This window comes from Fusarium solani, assembly GCF_023522795.1.
Source record: "Fusarium solani strain SB1 chromosome Unknown bctg00000009, whole genome shotgun sequence".
Classification (NCBI taxonomy): Eukaryota; Fungi; Ascomycota; class Sordariomycetes; order Hypocreales; family Nectriaceae; genus Fusarium; species Fusarium solani.
The window spans coordinates 2,858,795-2,875,909 of NW_027072144.1; the positions used below are offsets into that span (position 1 = coordinate 2,858,795).

Here is a 17,115-nt window from a genome sequence, read left to right on the forward strand (position 1 = left end):
TTGTATCATCGTGAGACATCTTCCCTTGAGGTGGCTGCCTGTGTAACACCATCATGCATGCCACTTCTCCAACAGAACAATGTGGGGCTTCTGAGGGGACGCAACTGATAAACTTAAGAACCGTAAACAGCCTAGCGCGCTTAGCCCTATGAAGTTAGTCCTCCTGGGCGGAATAAATTTCAATTCATTTAATCATCCCCCCCGGACGAACTAAAATCCATTCATGGATTCCATTCCATTCCTTTCTGAACGCGCCAAACCTTCCTGAACAAATGTGATGCCACATATTTCCCAGCTTTTGGGCAGAATGTCGCGCTGGGATGACTTCGTCGACGACCATCCATGGGTGTCACGGATTCTCTCGATGCGCAAGTATTTGCCGCCGTTGAACTTCATCACCATCCACTATGCCTATTTCATCGTCGTGTGTCTCATCAGCTCCGTCATCTTCTGGCGGTCATCAGACCCTGCCTCCCCAATCAGCTACACCGACAGCCTGTTCCTCGTGGTGTCTGCCATGACCGAGGCCGGGTTGAACACGGTCAACCTCAGCGCCTTGACGACCTGGCAGCAGACGATGCTCTTCCTCCTCATCATGCTGGGTAGCACGATCTGGGTCTCCATGTGGACCGTCTTGGCGCGCAAACACGTCTTCGAGAAGCGCTTCGACGATATTGTGCGTGCCGAGCGCGTCCGCAGGCTCAGCCAACGGGGTAGCAGCATGTTGCTAACCCTGCCGAAGCTGCGGAAGGCCATCTCGTTCCGCAAAGCACAGACCGTCCCTGTCCCCGACCAGACCTTACCGGCGATAGGTAGTCGGGCGTTGAAGAGCAAGTTAGATCCTGATGCGGACAGGCTGCAGGTTGCCAAGGCGATGCCAAAATCTCGGCGTGCATTGTCTTTACCCGATCTAGATCTCATGGAGCCACCCGAGGCGTCGGCGGGACCGGAGCCGCGCAGTCCTGACACTGCTGACAGACACATTGTCTTTGTCGACACTCCGCACAGGGCAGAAGGCAGCAATGCCACTTCTACTGGCACTTCGTACTTCAACGAGAGTCGGCCTACGCGGAGAAATGGCGCCGCCAAGACACCAGCGGACCAGAACAGGGTTGAACTCAGCATCCGGCATTTCCTTGGGAGCCGCTCCTCCAGTCGCAATGGCCAGTTTCATAGCCTCACTAGCGAGGAGCGTGAGAATCTTGGCGGGTACGAGTACCGTGCCCTGAAAGCCCTTGCAGTCTTGGTGCCTCTCTACTTCTTCCTGTGGCAGTTCCTGGGATGCGTCGCGCTTGGAGCATGGATGAACAACAACATGCCCGACACTGCAAAAGCGAACGGCATCAACCCGTGGTGGCTCGGCGTCTTCAACGGCGTCTCAGCCTTCAACAATTCGGGCATGTCGCTCCTGGATGCGAACATGATTCCATTCCAGAACGCCTACTTCGTCCTCATCACAATGGGGCTCATGATCCTGGCCGGCAATACCGCATACCCTCTCTTCCTCCGCCTTATTGTATGGATTGGCCTCAAGCTCTTGAAGGCTGTGACCAAAGATGATGCCTATGATGGCCTCAAGGCCACGTTCGAGTTTATTCTCAAGTACCCTCGCCGAGTCTATACGAACCTATTCCCGTCTCGTCCTACCTGGTGGCTTCTCTTCATGCTCATCTGGTTGAATTCCATTGATTGGGTCGCATTTGAGATTATGAATATCGGAAATCCAGTCATCGAGAGCATTCCCACAGGCTCTCGCATCCTTGACGGCCTGTTCCAAGCCCTCGGTAAGCCGCTCACACTACTATTCCTGAGACTCGACCAACATTCTAACAACCTCTCGTAGCCGTCAGGTCTGGTGGTTTCTACGTCGTGCCCATCTCCCAGGTCTATATCGGCCTTCAGGTGCTGTATGTTATCATGATGTACATCTCCGTATACCCCGTCGTTATCACGATGCGCCACTCCAATGTTTACGAGGAGCGCTCGCTCGGCATCTACAGTGGCGATGGGTTTTCCACGTCCGACGCCGACCCCGAGGCCGCCGCCCCCCTGTTCTCCGCTGATGGCCACGACTCCGAGTCTCATATCCACGCTTCCAACACCAACGGCGTGCTATCCACGGCCCCAACTCTCGTCCGCCGACTGAGCCGGTCCAGCGCAGCCGTCGACATCGGGCACGCCTTGCAGCGCACCTTCACGTGGAACGGTGTCGGCGCCCCGCCCGCAATGCGCAGCAACAAGTCCTACAACGGTCCCACACCGAACCGCCCGGGCGGCAGCAGCAGCAAACGCAACAGCCGCATCGGCTTCATCAGCCAGCAAATCCACGGGCAGCTGGCTCACGACATCTGGTGGCTGGTGCTGGCAGTCCTGGTGATCACCACGATCGAGACCTCGTACTTCATGGCAGACCCGGTGGCATTTTCCGTGTTCAACATTATCTTCGAGGTCGTGTCTGCTTACGGCACGGTCGGGATCTCTGTAGGAATCCCGAGGGACGCGTATAGCTTCTCCGGAGCCTGGCACACTAGCAGCAAGCTTGTCTTGTGCCTTGTCATGCTGCGTGGCCGGCATCGCGGGCTGCCGGTCGCATTGGACCATGCGGTGAGATTGCCGGGGGAACAGCTACATCGCGATGAAGAGGAGGACCATCGGATACGGAGAACCATGACGGGAGGACGGATGGATTTAAATTCTTAGAGGGTATAGGCTTGAGAGCCGCAGATATGGCGTTCTCACACTTATCTGACGATCATCTCTAACTGTGATCGTTGAGGTTTCTACCCGTTGGTTCATGTGGAAGATGTCACGGTGTGTATTTGGGATAATTGGGCGTGTACGTGTTATAGCAATATCCTTCTAGCTACTCCAGCTGTGACGAGCCCAAATTCTCTGATGGGTCTGATTGGATGTGTGTATGTTCTTGGTTTCGTCAGGACCCCGCTCTGAGTTCCTGTACATCCTTATGCTGGAGTAGCTAGAAGGATATTGCTATAGCAGTGGCACGCCATGTACACGCCCTGCTACCCTAAATACACATCATGACACCAGCATAAGGATGTACAGGCATTCAATCACACTTGTAATCACACTTTCTTGGCATGCAAGTGTTAAGAAAGTAACCTTATCTACACCTTAATCCTTAACAATCGCACACCAAACGTCCCAACCTGCGCGTTGCGCAGCCGCACGCGGCGGCGATGGCATCGTCTACGCCGAACCCGCCTGCTGCTCCGGATCCCTTTGACCTGGGTATCCACACCCCCGCCAACCTGAACCGAGGAGCCCGTGCAGCTCTCTTGCAGAACAGCCCCGCGATCGTGAACGGCCCAATTGGTGTCTCATCCGATCCCGGGCGCATGGCTCAAACGCCGTCCTCGCCACTTAATGCCACCACCACCACTGCCGCAGCTACGGAAGGAGCTCGCCCTGACCCCCCCTCATCACCTCCTGGACAACGACCAGTCTCTATTGTCGAGTCAGCCAATAGGCTCGCACGCGAACGTGTAGAGGAGTATAACGCCAAACTGACGGTCTTCCAGGCCTTCTGTGCCAAGTTCGAAGAAGCTGCGCAACAATTTACCACTGGACCGGAACGACAATTCGCCCAACAGTTCGCCAACAGCTTTCTAGACTCCTGGAGCCGCGAGCTCTCCGGTGCTGGACCAACCCCCAAGCCTACGTACAGCAGCGTCGCTGCCTCACCTCCTGCGGCTGATCCCGGCCATCTGCCTCCCCAACGCCAACGCCAACGACAACAACAACATCGACAACAATCTGACGCCCCGCGTTGCCAGGGACGACCGGCGACTATCGCCCCACCCCGCGAGGACCTCCGCGTCTTCATCCGCCTAGAACCTAGCGCCCCGGCCCGGACCCAGAGTTGCTACGCGATCCGGACCCACATCTGCGAAAAACTCGGCGCCATCTCAAACAAGATCCGGCAGGTATTCCCCGTCAGATCGGGATGGGCCGTCCAGACCGCCGACCCTGAGACCCGCGACTACCTCGTAGAGAAGCAGTCCGAGTGGGCGGCGGACCTGGGCGCCACGGCCATAGAGACTAACAAGACATGGTTCACCTATGTGATCTCGGACTTTCCCCGAAGACTGACTGACTTCCACGGCAAGGAGGTTGACGTTGACAGTATTGTCAGCGATGAGATAGAGATCCAGACGGGGCTCAAGCCCGTCGACGTGCGCCCCTCGCGACAGGCCTCGGAAGACCCCTTGACCAAGACCCTGCTTGTGTCTTTCCTAAAGCCAATCAGGAAATATTGGTCTGTCTTTGGCAGCCGTCCGGCTAGATTTTTCGACAAAACCGACCGCCCCAGACAGTGCGAAACATGCTGGGACTACCATCCCATCCGGATGTGCCGTAGACAGCCTCGCTGTCAACGATGCGGCAAGACGGGCCACGCCCTGGATGACTGTGTCGCAGCAGAGCAGTGCGCCAACTGCTCGGGCCCCCACCGGGCCAACTTCCACAAGTGTCCGGCTCGACCGAGGAAAGTGCACGGCGTCTTTCGCCGACTAAATAGGGAGCAGAGAGAACATATCCGGACGATAGGTGCTGAGACGTACCGTCAGCGCAACCCAGAACCGCAACGCGACACCGATACACCGCAAGAACAGCTGGACGCCCACGCATCTAGCCCAACCGCATCAAGAGCGCCCTCATGCATAATGGTGGCTACAACCTCCGAAGTAGAGGAGGAACCGGAGCATCCCAGACCTGGCTCACCAAGGAAACGCCGCATAGTCCTCATCACCCGTCCTCATGACCAGGAATAGATATCTGCAAACACTAAAGAAGGATAGACAGCCACTCAGGATCTTTCAGGCCAACGTCGGTAAGATCCCCCCGGCCCACGATTGCGCCCTGGCACTAGCCGATTCCGAACGATACGACGTCGTCCTCCTACAGGAACCATGGACGGCCTTCACAAGCTTGCAATGCATCACCAAAACACACCCGGCGTACGACACATTCGCGCCAGTCGACACATGGAACAGCAACGACACTCGACCCAGAGTTATGACGTATGTCCGACGGGACCCAAGGCTCCTAGCGGACCAGATCCGGCCCTTTCAGACCCGAGACACTCTTTGGCTCAGGGTCAACGAAGTGACCATGGTCAACTTCTACCGCCAGAGCGACGAGAAGGACGCACTGAACAATCTGCTACGATGGCCTGTCCCGGAGCGCTGTCTCGTTGCTGGCGACTTCAACGCCAGACATCATACCTGGCAGACCGGGCAGGCTACCAACCGGGGACAAGACATCGCCTCCTGGGCCTCGGAAAACGATCTAAGCCTACTGAATACCCCAGATATCCCGACAAACCCACATGGAAACACCATCGACCTCGCCTTTACTAATATACCACTGGCTGAAGCCGCAATCGAGGACCATCTCGCGACCAGCTCTGATCACTTCACACTCAAGCTCACCCTCCCCGACATAACACCGGTCCCGATGCAACCGGGCCGGATCCGCGTGACAACAGAAGACGAGCTCAAACGCTTTGTCGAAATCGTAGAGCTCGGAGCTGCACAAATCCCCTCGCAGACTCGTCCCCATCAGAGCTTGACGAGCTCGCCTCGAGGCTTGTGAACCTCCTAACATCGGCGGCAAGAGCGGCCGGCCGACCTTCGCGGAAGGGAGCGCGTACTGCACCCTGGTGGACCGAAGAATGCGCCAGCGCCGCGGCCGAATTCCGCGCCATAAGAAGACTCTACCCCCTCGGGTTTAACCAAGAAGTCCAATTTGCCAAACGAGGCTTCCACCGTGTCGTCCGCCGAGCAAAAAGACTCTACTGGCGGAACCTCATCGACAGCTTCTCGGATAGTAGCTCTGTCTTCAAAGCAGTGCGATGGCTAAAGTCCCCAGGGGCCTTCCAACCACCACCACTGCAGGTTGGCGACGTCGTTTACGAAACCCAGATAGACAAGGCAAACGCACTCCGCCGGGCTGCGTTAGAGCGACGAACCGCAGAAGACGATATCCAGGACCCCTGGATCGAGGTGCACCATCCTAGATCGATACCATTCCCACTAGAAATCTCCCTGGAAGAGGCGCAGTACGCGACCCTCCATACGGGAAACACTTCCCCAGGATCAGACAACATCACAGTCAAGCTCCTCGAGGCCGTGTGGCATATCATCGGGACGCACGTCCGCCGCCTATTTCAGGCATGCCTCACTATAGGCCATCACCCAGAACCATTTAGGGAGGCGGAGGTGGTCATGATTGCGAAACCGGGACGAAGGGACCTCACGAAGCCGCGGGCGTGGCGGCCCATCTCACTGCTCTCCTGCCTCGGCAAAGGGCTAGAACGACTAATTGCACGCCGGCTAGCATGGGCAGCCATCCACTACCAAGTCCTCCACCCGCAACAGGCCGGGGCACTCCCGAAGAGGTCTGCAACGGACCTGGTGACTGCATTGATCCACGACATCGAAGAAGCATTCGCACGCAAGAAGGTGGCCACATTGGTCACGATGGACATCCAAGGCGCGTTCGACACCGTCATGCGCAACAGGCTGGTTCTGCGCCTACGCGAACAAGGCTGGCCCGATCATCTGGCCAGATGGGCTGGATCTTTCATGGGCGGCCGATCTGCGCGTGTCAGGTACCAAGACACCGTCACCGCTTCCTCTCCCCTCCAGTGTGGCCTCCCTCAGGGTTCGCCGGTATCGCCGATACTGTTTCTGCTCTATACGGAGCCTATCTACCGTCTAAGCAACCCCCAAAGCCGCTTCGGCTACGCAGACGACACAGCCATCCTGTTCACAGGTGACACGGTCGACGAGACCACCGCTGCGGCGTCTGCGTCCATCGAAGAAATGATCCGCTGGGGCGCGGCAAACGGTGTCTCCTTCGACCCCGAAAAGACCGAAGTCATGCACTTCTCTCGCAGCAAACTCAGGTCCTCCCCGGCGATACGCCACGGTGACGTCGTGAAACAGCCCGAATCGGCCCTGCGCTGGCTGGGCATCTGGCTTGACAGTAGACTGTCATTCCGAGTCCACGTAGAAAAGTGGGCAGCAAAAGCGAAGGTAGTGGCCCATCACTTGCGAGGGCTCGCCAACACGAAACACGGCCCGCTGCCGAGCGCCGTGCGAAGCGCCGTAAGAGCATGCGTCGAGCCAGTGCTGCTCCATGGCGCCGAGGCGTGGTACCCAGGCGTAGACCGGCCGCGGTGGAACCAGCCTACCAAAGACGTACCATCGAACAACCAGCACCTCATGCAGAGAATGACCGAGGCCATGAACCAATCCATGAGGGCTATCCTACCTGTCTGGAAGACAACACCTATTACCGCCCTCCACCGAGAATGCGGGATACCACCAGTCGCCCAGCTTCTTGAAGCACGGCAGCTCCGCTTCTCAGCACGACTTAAGTCGCTTGATGTGGCTCACCCCTGGCGAGCCGAACATGCCTACCCCGCCAACCTACTTACCACGACCTTATCAAGCGAAAATACCAAGCACCGCCAGAGAGCAGCTTCAGGACACGTCTTCGACGCACCGACGAGCTCCTCGCACCCTGCACACGACCAAAGCTCATCCAGAAACGCTTTAGCGATGAGCAAATGACGCCGCTGCAGATAGCATCGAAAGAAGAGACAGCTGGTGCCTTCCTTCATTGGGCCCAGACGCTCGACCCGCTCACCCTGGTCGTATACTCAGATGGCTCTCTATCCTCGGATGGAGCCGCCAGCTATGGCTATACTATCCACCAAAATAGCCTCCCGATCCTTGATGGATCAGGACGACTCGGACCGGCTGAGGTCTTTGATGCCGAAGCCACAGGGGCATTGGAAGGCTTGAAAGCCGCCCTACACCTGCAGGAATCAGCAACCCGAGACATCTTCATCTGCCTAGACAACCTCGCTGCCGCTACATGCCTGCGGGGCACACCATCAGACTCCTCCCAGGAAGTCTTTCTCGAGTTCCAGTCCCTAGTAACATCCCATAGGGCCACTCAAGTGCGCTGGGTACCCGGTCACACCAAAATCCCCGGTAACGAACAAGCCGATAAACTAGCAAAAGCAGCATCCTCGCTGCCCGAGCCCGAGGGCGCGCGACCCACGCTGGCCTACCTGCGAAGAATCGCGAGGCAGAAATCAAAAGAAGCATTCAGAACCTGGTGGCCCTCCGCCTCCCCTGAGCAGTACAAGAGATTGAATCTCAAGGCGACAATAGCCTGCCCGCCGGAGCTCTCACTCCCGCGTACAGTCTTGCACCACTTACTCGCTGCAAGGTCCCTTCACGGGGATTTTGCCGCATATCACGAGAGGTTCAACCATACTGAAGCACGAGTGGTCTGCTCATGCAATCGACGCAAAACACCTGACCATATCTTCTACTGCAGAAAGGTACCGCCACGGAAGCGAGCGAGGCTCGCTCCATCGCCGAATACGGCAGTGAATCTGGCATTAGGAAAAGACTTTGATAAGTTCGTCAAGCTGGCCAAGATAAGCGCCTTCTTTGATAGGATCTGCCCTCGCTACTAGACAGGGGCCAACCTGAGATGCAGTGGCGTCTGCCCCCTCCTTTATTCTCTTTTCTCTTCTTTTGTTACCTCTTTCTATTACATAGGCTTGGCCAGACAGGGAGCCGCAACGCTCTCTGTCTGGCTGCGGCCATCCTCAACCACAGCCCCCCACCATGACTATCCTAGTCATGAGCTGCCCCGCGGCTACTATTCACTAGCCGTGCCTGGACCGCCCGCTGACGGGTAACAGGCTCGATATAAAGCGCCATTTGTGCCGATTATATGCTGGATAGGGGACACTATATGGTTAGATCATAGATAGACTCCCGTAGCTCAGCACGTCCTGTGCTCCCTTAGGAGACTTCTGAGGCCTCACGGCCTCCCGGACGAAAAATATACATACATACATACATACATACATAAGGATGTACAGGAACTTGTTAGATTGGCGCCTGTGTGCGGATAGAAGGGAGTTTGCTCCTCGTTATAACAATGTGTGGCTTGTGGCGGTGAAAACATCAAGAATGGGCCAACGCCCCCGCACGATGACGAAGCGAGCAACAACAATATGAAAAAAGGCTTCAATCAATAAAATCATCATTTTCTGGCCCACAATCTACTGAATTCACCCCTACCCCATCGCGTATCCAACAGAACTCAGAGCGGGGTCCTGACGAAACCAAGAATATACACACATCCAATCAGACCCATCAGAGAATTCGGGCTCGTGACAGAAGAAGCTCCGAGGCGAACCAACTAAGCAAGCTTAGTTGGCCACAAAATTGCGAGAGAGTCACAAAAACGCGAGACAGCACCAGATTTAGTTGTAAACTAGGCGTAAAACCGTTAGTGTGGGAAGTACCTCTTTCGCATCAAAGGTCAAGTCCCAAAAAATTTCCCCGGTTCCTCTTCGGTTAACATCGACGCACCAAATTGCAAGCAAATCTGATAACGTAGGGACCCCACCTTTGGCCATCACCCCCCCTTTAGCCACATCATCATAGACTTCATGCTTGGCAATGCGAATAATTGAGTCGGCCACAGAATTGTCATTTTATATCGTATGAAGCTCAAAAATATATCACGATAATCGGAAATGGACAAAGAACGTGAATATCGAATTTCTTGCGCTCTCAAAGACCTTAAACACGCTCCGCTCGTGCAAGTTGCTTCTACGCACGCCATCTCACGCGGGAGTCTTCGCAACCGCAAAAAAGGCGGCACCAACGCTCGCGATGCTCAAATTCCGGCTCAAAAGTTGAATCCGGACCAAGAGAAGAATCTAGTCAATTGGATTCTAAACGAAGAAGCTGCTGGCCGCGGCCAAAGCAAGGCAAATATACGCAAGTTTGCGGACCTCATACTCAAGCACGATGGACGAGACGAACACGTCGGCCATAACTGGGTCAACCGCTTTATTGCGCGCCATAAGGATATCAAAATGAAGCCATCACGATCTACAGACGCCGTACGAGCGAATGAGACTACGGAGGAGCAGTTACAGCGCTTTTTTCGACTCCTGGAGCACCAGATTGAGGATAAAGATATCGACTGGACTACCTTGCATAATGTCGACGAACATGGAGTTGCTGAAGGGGAGACTGAGGCCGGAAGGGTTGTAGGGACCTCCTTTACATCCTTCTCAACCGTCTCAAAGAGCGATTCTCGTACCTGGGTCTCGATAATCGAGTGTATTTCAGCTTGTGGCACCAGTACGACGCCGGTGGTGATTTTCGCCGGTCAGAACCTTCAGGGCCAGTGGTTTAACCCTCCGTGGCCGGATTGGAAGTACGACTGCACACCTACGGGCTGGTCAAATAGCCTGGTCTTCAGGAAATGGTTCGTCGAGGTGTTTCTGCCGGAAACAGAGCCTGCTCCCGGGAAATGGCGACTCCTTATTCTCGACGGCCATAGCTCTCATGTGACGGTAGAGATAATGTTCCTGGCTTGGTTAAATAAGGTACAGCTTCTCTACTTGCCGCCACACTCGTCTCATGCCACACAACCTCTCGACGTTGGTGTCTTTGCGGTTCTTAAGCGATTTTTTCACCAGGAGACTGAGAAGTACGCCACCTTCGCAGCCAGGTCTCCCATTCAAAAACGACGCTTCATATACTCTTATGAGATAGCTCGAAAGAAAGCCCTGAACGAGAGGAATGTCCGACACTCATTCCGGGGCTCAGGAATTTATCCTGTCGACGTTGAGAAGCCGATGAAGCAGGTTGTCAATACCAAGCGCCCTCCCCGCCGGATTTGACACCATCAACACCAAAAAAGCAGAAGTCGCTAGCTCGCGATAATCTCTGTACGCCGAAGAACGAGAGGGATGTCAAAAGACGGCTGGATCAGGCCCGGAATAGCGATGGCGGTGTCAAACGTGAAGCCCGACATCTGATCAACCAGAACGCCAAGCAAATCACTCATTTAAATAGCATTATCGCCAGCCAGAAGCAGAGAATTGACTTCCTAGAGGACGAGCTGGAGTCGCAGAAGCCCACCGGCAAGAAGGCCGTTGATTATGACCCTAACGAGAGGTTTGCGCGCATCGAGGAAATTGCGTACGCTCATTATGAGGCGGCGAAAGCACCTACGAAATACCGCGACCGTGAGGCGCCCAAATTACAAGAGAATTCCATCAAAGCAGCAGAGAGGAAAGAGCAAGGTCTACAGAGTGTATTCCAGGTTCAACTAAATTAATTGCATTATTTTTCGTTGAGAAATAGCTGATTTACGTGATGTGTGAATTTTGGTGTTGAGGCAATTTCCACTGGCCAAAGGGGGGTGGTGGCCAAAGGTGGGGTCCCTACGTTAAATCCCATGACGTTAAACAGCTGTCAATTCCTCTATGAGTGTAGAACAGGATCAGATGACACACGTACACCGTAGAGCTATGAAGGGTCAGTGGCTATCTCCGAGTGCGGCCTCGGTAACATCCAGTGGGGGATTTGACGATCTTACGGCGCAACAGGGTGCTGGTAAATCCACAAAGTAGGGGGATAAGATAACATGCGCTGCGTCATAACATAGAAACTTGACGCATTACCGAAGGTGCCTTCAGCGACCGCTTTATTGAGATGGGCTTGAACGCCCCAAGACATATAGGTGAATTATGTCCTCGCACGCAGTAAGCTCCATAGCAAGTCACATTGTTCTGACCGTGCGGAAGGTCTGCCGCAGCGCTGCCATATCCTTCAGTAGCTGATCATTCCCCATCGCCAACTGCTTGTTTTCCCTCTCCAAGGCCAAAATGCGCTGCCTTGCGCCGTCCAGAACCTCGCCTCTGCTGACGCAATGGCCCGGGATAGCCGAACCTTGGTAGTCAGGGCCGACGCCCGTGGCACGCGGCGCTTGTATCGCAGCAAGCAGGCTCTCAAAGTGTAGCTTGAGCCGTGTTCGATACCGCTTCTCGACACTGTTGTGGCACTCTCGTGCGTGCAAAACTTTTTTCGGAACGGGTGGCTGCCTGCGTGTCAGGGCTTTGGGCTTGCGGGACGCTGAACGAAGCTTGGTATCAGGCCGTCTTTTGCTGCTGTTTTTGTCGCGATTAACGTCGTTGTCGGCTGGGGGTTGAGGGGGAGAAGGTTCCCCTGTCGGGGAAGACGTCACACTGTTTGTCTCGGCATCCGTCTTCCTCGTGCCAAGAGTCTTGCTTTGGTGCAGTCTTTCGAGTGGCTGATCATTGCCGTCGATCTGGGGATAGAGAATGTCTGCCGTGTACGAAAAGCCGGAAACGTCACTTGGTAGGAGAAGAGGAGTTTCGAGTGCCGTATTGACATCGCCGGTGGAGGCGTCGGATATCGGCGATTCCATCGCACTCCAGACATTATTAGTGAGGACGGCTGGGGATAATGGCGCGTGAGTTTTTGGTGGGAAATTGTGAAGGCATCCTAGAAGGGCAACTTGATCTAGAGTCGAAGCAAGGGGTAGCTGATGGCATGTCAGTGGTTGGACGTCAAAGGAGGATTTCAGAAAAGTGGAGCGGGAAGATTTCGGACACGACGTCGAGTGTCGGAAGGTGTAAAGTATTTACCTGGGAGGTATCCCGGGCCAGAGTGTCTTGATTTTCTTGGTCCCAGTACAGGAACCCAGAGTCAACATCATAATCGATGCCACTCATTGTCGGCTTTAGTGCAATGTGCAGTTGCTTGTATTGATGAGATTGAATACTTGATCTTTCAACCTTGAAGAAAAGAGCACTTGGTCTTTTTAACCCTGGAGGGAACGGGACTGCACTTGACCAAACAGCCCAGCATAAAAGTGCAATACCGGTATCATTTGGCGTCACCGTCTCCAACTGCCGGACACCTCCGTCAGCTTTTGTTGGACAGCCGCAAAGAGTAGTGTAGTCGTGGGTCGATGCAGCAAGTCTAGAACAGCCATGGACTCGACAGAGAGATTGAGCTATCCCATCGGCTGTCATAAACCTCCATTCCGTACCTCGCCCCACATCACCCCCTGTTTACCCTGTCATCGTGACGGTACCTGCGGGGAACCCAAAAACCCCTCTCAGACCCTTCACAGCTAAAATCACACAAAATTCATTTTGCTCATTGCAATGCCCTCCCGAAAGATACCTCCTAAGATACTGGCAGTCAATATCTATGATGACAATAGTTTCATAACAGCAGAAAACAGCAGCTGTGAGCAAGCGGCTGATAATACATGCCGGCCTGAGTTTCCCCCACAGCACTGCCCATAAATCAAATGCAATCAAACAAACTGCCAAATAAATCAATCAAATATGCCAAAATCTTATTTCAAATCAAACAAATACAAAATCCCGAATTTGAAATGCCATTTGATATATTTGATACGTGATATGAGGTTAAGGTCCAACCGGCTGGGCTGCTGAGTGAACTTACCCGGAACCTGTTGAGTGACAGAATCCGGTTAGTGGCCTGGCCAATCAGAGCCATTGCACACAGTCGCTATTAGTGAGCTACCTTCAGACATCACTCTAAATGCGCTAGGGACAAAGTAGCTTCTTAATTTCCCTGCTCTTTGCCCCCACATCATCAGACCGCGTCTTTGGCAGTTTGTTTACTTCTCTCGACGCGTGCCAGCCAGCTCTGATGGACGCCCAACCCAACGGAACCCCACGGCATCATGCTTCCTTCTCCACCCTCCGCCTTTGCTCTTCTCTGACCGCCGAGGAACTTGGCGAGTCAGTTTGAATCGACGACGCAGACGGCATTGCCAGATCATCCTACCGTTGCAGATCTCCCGCAAGCTGTATGGAGGAACAAACGATATGTTTTGGAAGAGTCCTTGTCTCGAAAGGGCTCGAAGGGACGGAAGAGCTGGATCAAGCGCCATGGATTCTTTCTTGTTGAAGTTGACGCTAACGGCAGCCCGTTGAACCCTTACTGGGCCTGTCGTTTGTGCGACGCGAAGGGCCAGCCCGAGTTCTTCGCCGCTGCTGCTACCAGTTCAGCAGCTGACCACCTCCGCAAGTATGAGAATGAGATATCGCGAGCTTGGGCAACATTGACCATATGCAGGTCCCACAGGATCTTCGAGAGCAGTCAAAGCCAGCGCTGACTTCAATTCAAGTAAGTCAAGTTCGGGGGTGTAACTTGATTACTTGAAATAAAATCGTCCGTGAACTTACTTAACTTGAATTGAATTGATATACTTGAATTGAAAGCGCTGACCTGAGGCCAGGATGAAGCTATTAATATTCTCACGTCTCCCCTCCATCCCAATCCATCAGGTCCCCACCAAAGCTGACGACCTCGCCCACAGTGATCGCTTGATGGCCTAGCCAATTCCGTAGGCACTGTATTTCCTCTATTATCTCGGGGCTTAAGCTGTGCCTTTGCGAGCTTACTGTCAACTTTGTGACACTAAACGTCCGCTCAGGATCGACAGACATGGCAGGAATTGCCAGGATGTCGAGGGCAAAGTTGCTCAGACGTGGATATTCTTCTTGGTGATCCTTCCACCATAGAATGGGGTTCAAGTTCTCTCGCCGGACTGGCCCTTGCCTCATATAAACTCCAAGCTCATCTTCTTCCTCCATCATGTACCGATCGCAGCTCTGCATCCACTGGTCGAATTGACTGGGCTCGTCTTGCCGCATCGCTTTTCCTATCACTGTCCTCGCTGCCTCAGACTGCTCCTTACGGGGATACTGTAGTTCAAAGAATTCCCGGACACTGTTCTTAGCATCCCGTAGCCACACTAGTTGCTCGTGGCTAGTCCAGTTCGCCTCAAGCCAAGACACGTTCCAGCGCGGATGAAGAATAACGGCAGCCGGGCAAAGTGGCGATTGGCCAAGTAGACTGTAATACTCATCAAGCTTTGACCAACAGTTATTGATAGAGATTTGTATGCATCGTCGGTGGTCATCATCAAAATTCTCAGCTTGCGAGAATGCACCGGTAGGTATATTCGTCCCGGGTGTGCTGTGGCAAGTGTTTCTCGCGTCCGCGACCCTGGTCAGCTCGTGGTGTACTAAATCCTGCGAAAGTATTAGCAAAATAGACATAAGAAAAGCGAATGTGAATTAGAAAGCCGTATTCGTGGTTGTCGAGGCTCTGGCAATCTATAGCTCATTAGTAGTACCATCCGGGGGCGAGAATATCAGCTTCTGCTCCTCGAAGAAGTTGAGCAAATATTCCATTCCGATCATCACTTCCCACAAGGCGCCGTAACGGCCTTGTTTAGCCCAACCCTGGCACCTTATGGTGATTTCGTAGAGTGGTTTTAGTAGACTCTGTATCTCCGCCAAGAGAAACCAGTCCTGGGGTGAAAGATGATATTGGACAGGCACCCGTTGTCGGGGCTCTGCTGCCTTCGTGTCGAGATATGTGATGAAATGGTCAATCTGCTCTCGTTTGTGAATGGCACGCTGGATCATCAGAAACGTCGAATTCCATCTGGTTTCATTGTTCTGCATCAGTTCGAGATCGATGGCAGCTCGGTCCTCCTCAAAGAGGTGATAATCGTCTTCATCGCGCTGGCTGCATGCCAGAGATTTCATCAACTCTCGCCGTTGCGGAGAAGCCCTGACGAACCGGACGATGTTATGCAGCTTGCCCACTGCTCCCCGTTTCCGCCAAAGTCGAAGCTCACGCTCTTCAACTTGGAAAGCCGCCTCGGTGAAGGCTTCTCGCTCAAACGAGTCAGGGTCTTTCCCCCAGAGGAACGCTCGAGCTGCAAGGTTGACAATATGCCCAAAGCACCGTGTTCGATTGTTTCTAATATCCTCCTCGGCCATCGCAGGAGAAAGTTGACGATAGAGGCTCGCCAAGCATGTGTCATTGGACGAGACATTGTCGCAGAGACCCGCGCCAATCCGATCTCGTATCCCGTACTCGCCGAAGATGTCATATATTGTCGTTGCTTGGTTATCTCCGGAATGAGCTCCCACACACGGCGCAGGGCAAGAAGTCGCGATTAGACTTGATAAGAGGCGTTGAGATAGTGAGCGTGGAGGCCAAGGAAAGCGTACCGGTTTGGAGAAGTCCACATGTCAAAGCTAAAGCTAATCTTTGTGACTGCCTTCTCCAATTGACTCGATATTGCTCCCTTCTTTACCTCGAATAATTTCCGCATGGTATCACGCACCGACTGCCGGCTCCACGGCACCTCTTTCGCCAATGACGCATCGTATAAGTCGAGCATTCGTCGCAAATACGGATTCGACGGCGCCGTGAAAGGAAGATTAGCAGTAACGATTCAGCCGACCGTCAGCTCCTTCGCTTTATTAACATTGGATCTTGCAGTAGGAAGCTCCAGGCAGCGCCGTTTCGAAGGGGGTTGACTGTCAGCGCGAGACGAATCTTCGTCCGCATTGCCGTCCGCCTCAGTGATCATATGTGACCTATATCCAGTAAGGCGCTGGAAAAAGAGTAGATGTCGGACTCATACGCATGTCATATACCTTCGGAGATGTTCAATTGACGACGTGGTGTTTGTCGCGACGAATAACGAGCTCTTCCCGCGTTCATCACATTTCGAGCAAGCCCAGTAGGTCTGCAATGTCCGCAAATCAGGGCTGACTTCCGTGAGGAAGAATCCGTGGGCTTGAATCCAGCTCCGCCGGCCTTTACGATTCTTGTTGGCAATATACTCCTCTGGTATATACCTCTTGCAGCCGATCTGGACCGTTGGGAGGTCAGCAAGAGTCGTTCTCCCAGATTCGGCCTTGATGGACGCAGCGTCAAGTTGCTGTTTCAGTGATTTGCGCTGACTGCTAATGCCCAGGAGCGTTTCTAGCGACTGCTGTTGTGCTGCCATTGCGGATCATTGGCGAATCGCGGATCGTGGATGCTTCTCACAGACTTGGGTTCTGAGTCAGGTGCGACACGTCTCGAACACGCGGGCGAACAAAACAACAAATCCGCGCCACCCCTACCGCGTCCCTGGATTATCATTGGTGCAATCAGCTTGGGCCACATTCCGTACCACACCAAATTCATTACCCTACACCTTGGGCCCGACGAGCCCCGAATGGCCTCGGCACTCCCAGGACCGTCGCACAGGAAAACCCACAAAATATAGTATTTCAAGTAAATCAAGTTTGAGGCATTATGAACTTACTTACTTGAAATATATTGGGCCGTCAACTTACTTGACTTACTTGAAATACTTGACTTGATACTTGAA

At 53.8% G+C, this 17,115-nt stretch overlaps 5 protein-coding genes across 5 annotated transcripts; 2 read left to right on the forward strand and 3 right to left on the reverse strand.

Moving 5' to 3' along the window:
- Nucleotides 1-307: 307 nt before the first annotated feature.
- Nucleotides 308-8,521, forward strand: MRS44_013933 (uncharacterized protein; the record flags this gene model as incomplete). The annotated part of the gene is made up of 8 exons (XM_065617371.1): nt 308-1,784; nt 1,844-2,604; nt 2,777-2,811; nt 2,864-2,915; nt 3,186-4,706; nt 4,762-5,538; nt 5,589-7,415; nt 7,481-8,521. The coding sequence occupies 8 exons, from the start codon at nt 308-310 to the stop codon at nt 8,519-8,521; spliced, it is 7,491 nt and encodes a 2,496-aa protein (XP_065473443.1).
- Nucleotides 8,522-9,598: 1,077 nt separating this feature from the next.
- On the forward strand, nt 9,599-11,199 carry MRS44_013934 (uncharacterized protein; the record flags this gene model as incomplete). The annotated part of the gene is made up of 2 exons (XM_065617372.1): nt 9,599-10,723; nt 10,783-11,199. The coding sequence occupies 2 exons, from the start codon at nt 9,599-9,601 to the stop codon at nt 11,197-11,199; spliced, it is 1,542 nt and encodes a 513-aa protein (XP_065473444.1).
- A 444-nt stretch (nt 11,200-11,643) lies between these two features.
- Nucleotides 11,644-12,312, reverse strand: MRS44_013935 (uncharacterized protein; the record flags this gene model as incomplete). The annotated part of the gene is made up of 1 exon (XM_065617373.1): nt 11,644-12,312. The coding sequence occupies one exon, from the start codon at nt 12,310-12,312 to the stop codon at nt 11,644-11,646; it is 669 nt and encodes a 222-aa protein (XP_065473445.1).
- Nucleotides 12,313-14,185: 1,873 nt separating this feature from the next.
- On the reverse strand, nt 14,186-16,062 carry MRS44_013936 (uncharacterized protein; the record flags this gene model as incomplete). Its single annotated transcript, XM_065617374.1, has 5 exons — nt 14,186-14,281; nt 14,333-14,786; nt 14,884-14,965; nt 15,070-15,908; nt 15,959-16,062. The coding sequence occupies 5 exons, from the start codon at nt 16,060-16,062 to the stop codon at nt 14,186-14,188; spliced, it is 1,575 nt and encodes a 524-aa protein (XP_065473446.1).
- Nucleotides 16,063-16,185: 123 nt separating this feature from the next.
- Nucleotides 16,186-16,746, reverse strand: MRS44_013937 (uncharacterized protein; the record flags this gene model as incomplete). The annotated part of the gene is made up of 2 exons (XM_065617375.1): nt 16,186-16,330; nt 16,391-16,746. The coding sequence occupies 2 exons, from the start codon at nt 16,744-16,746 to the stop codon at nt 16,186-16,188; spliced, it is 501 nt and encodes a 166-aa protein (XP_065473447.1).
- Nucleotides 16,747-17,115: the final 369 nt, after the last annotated feature.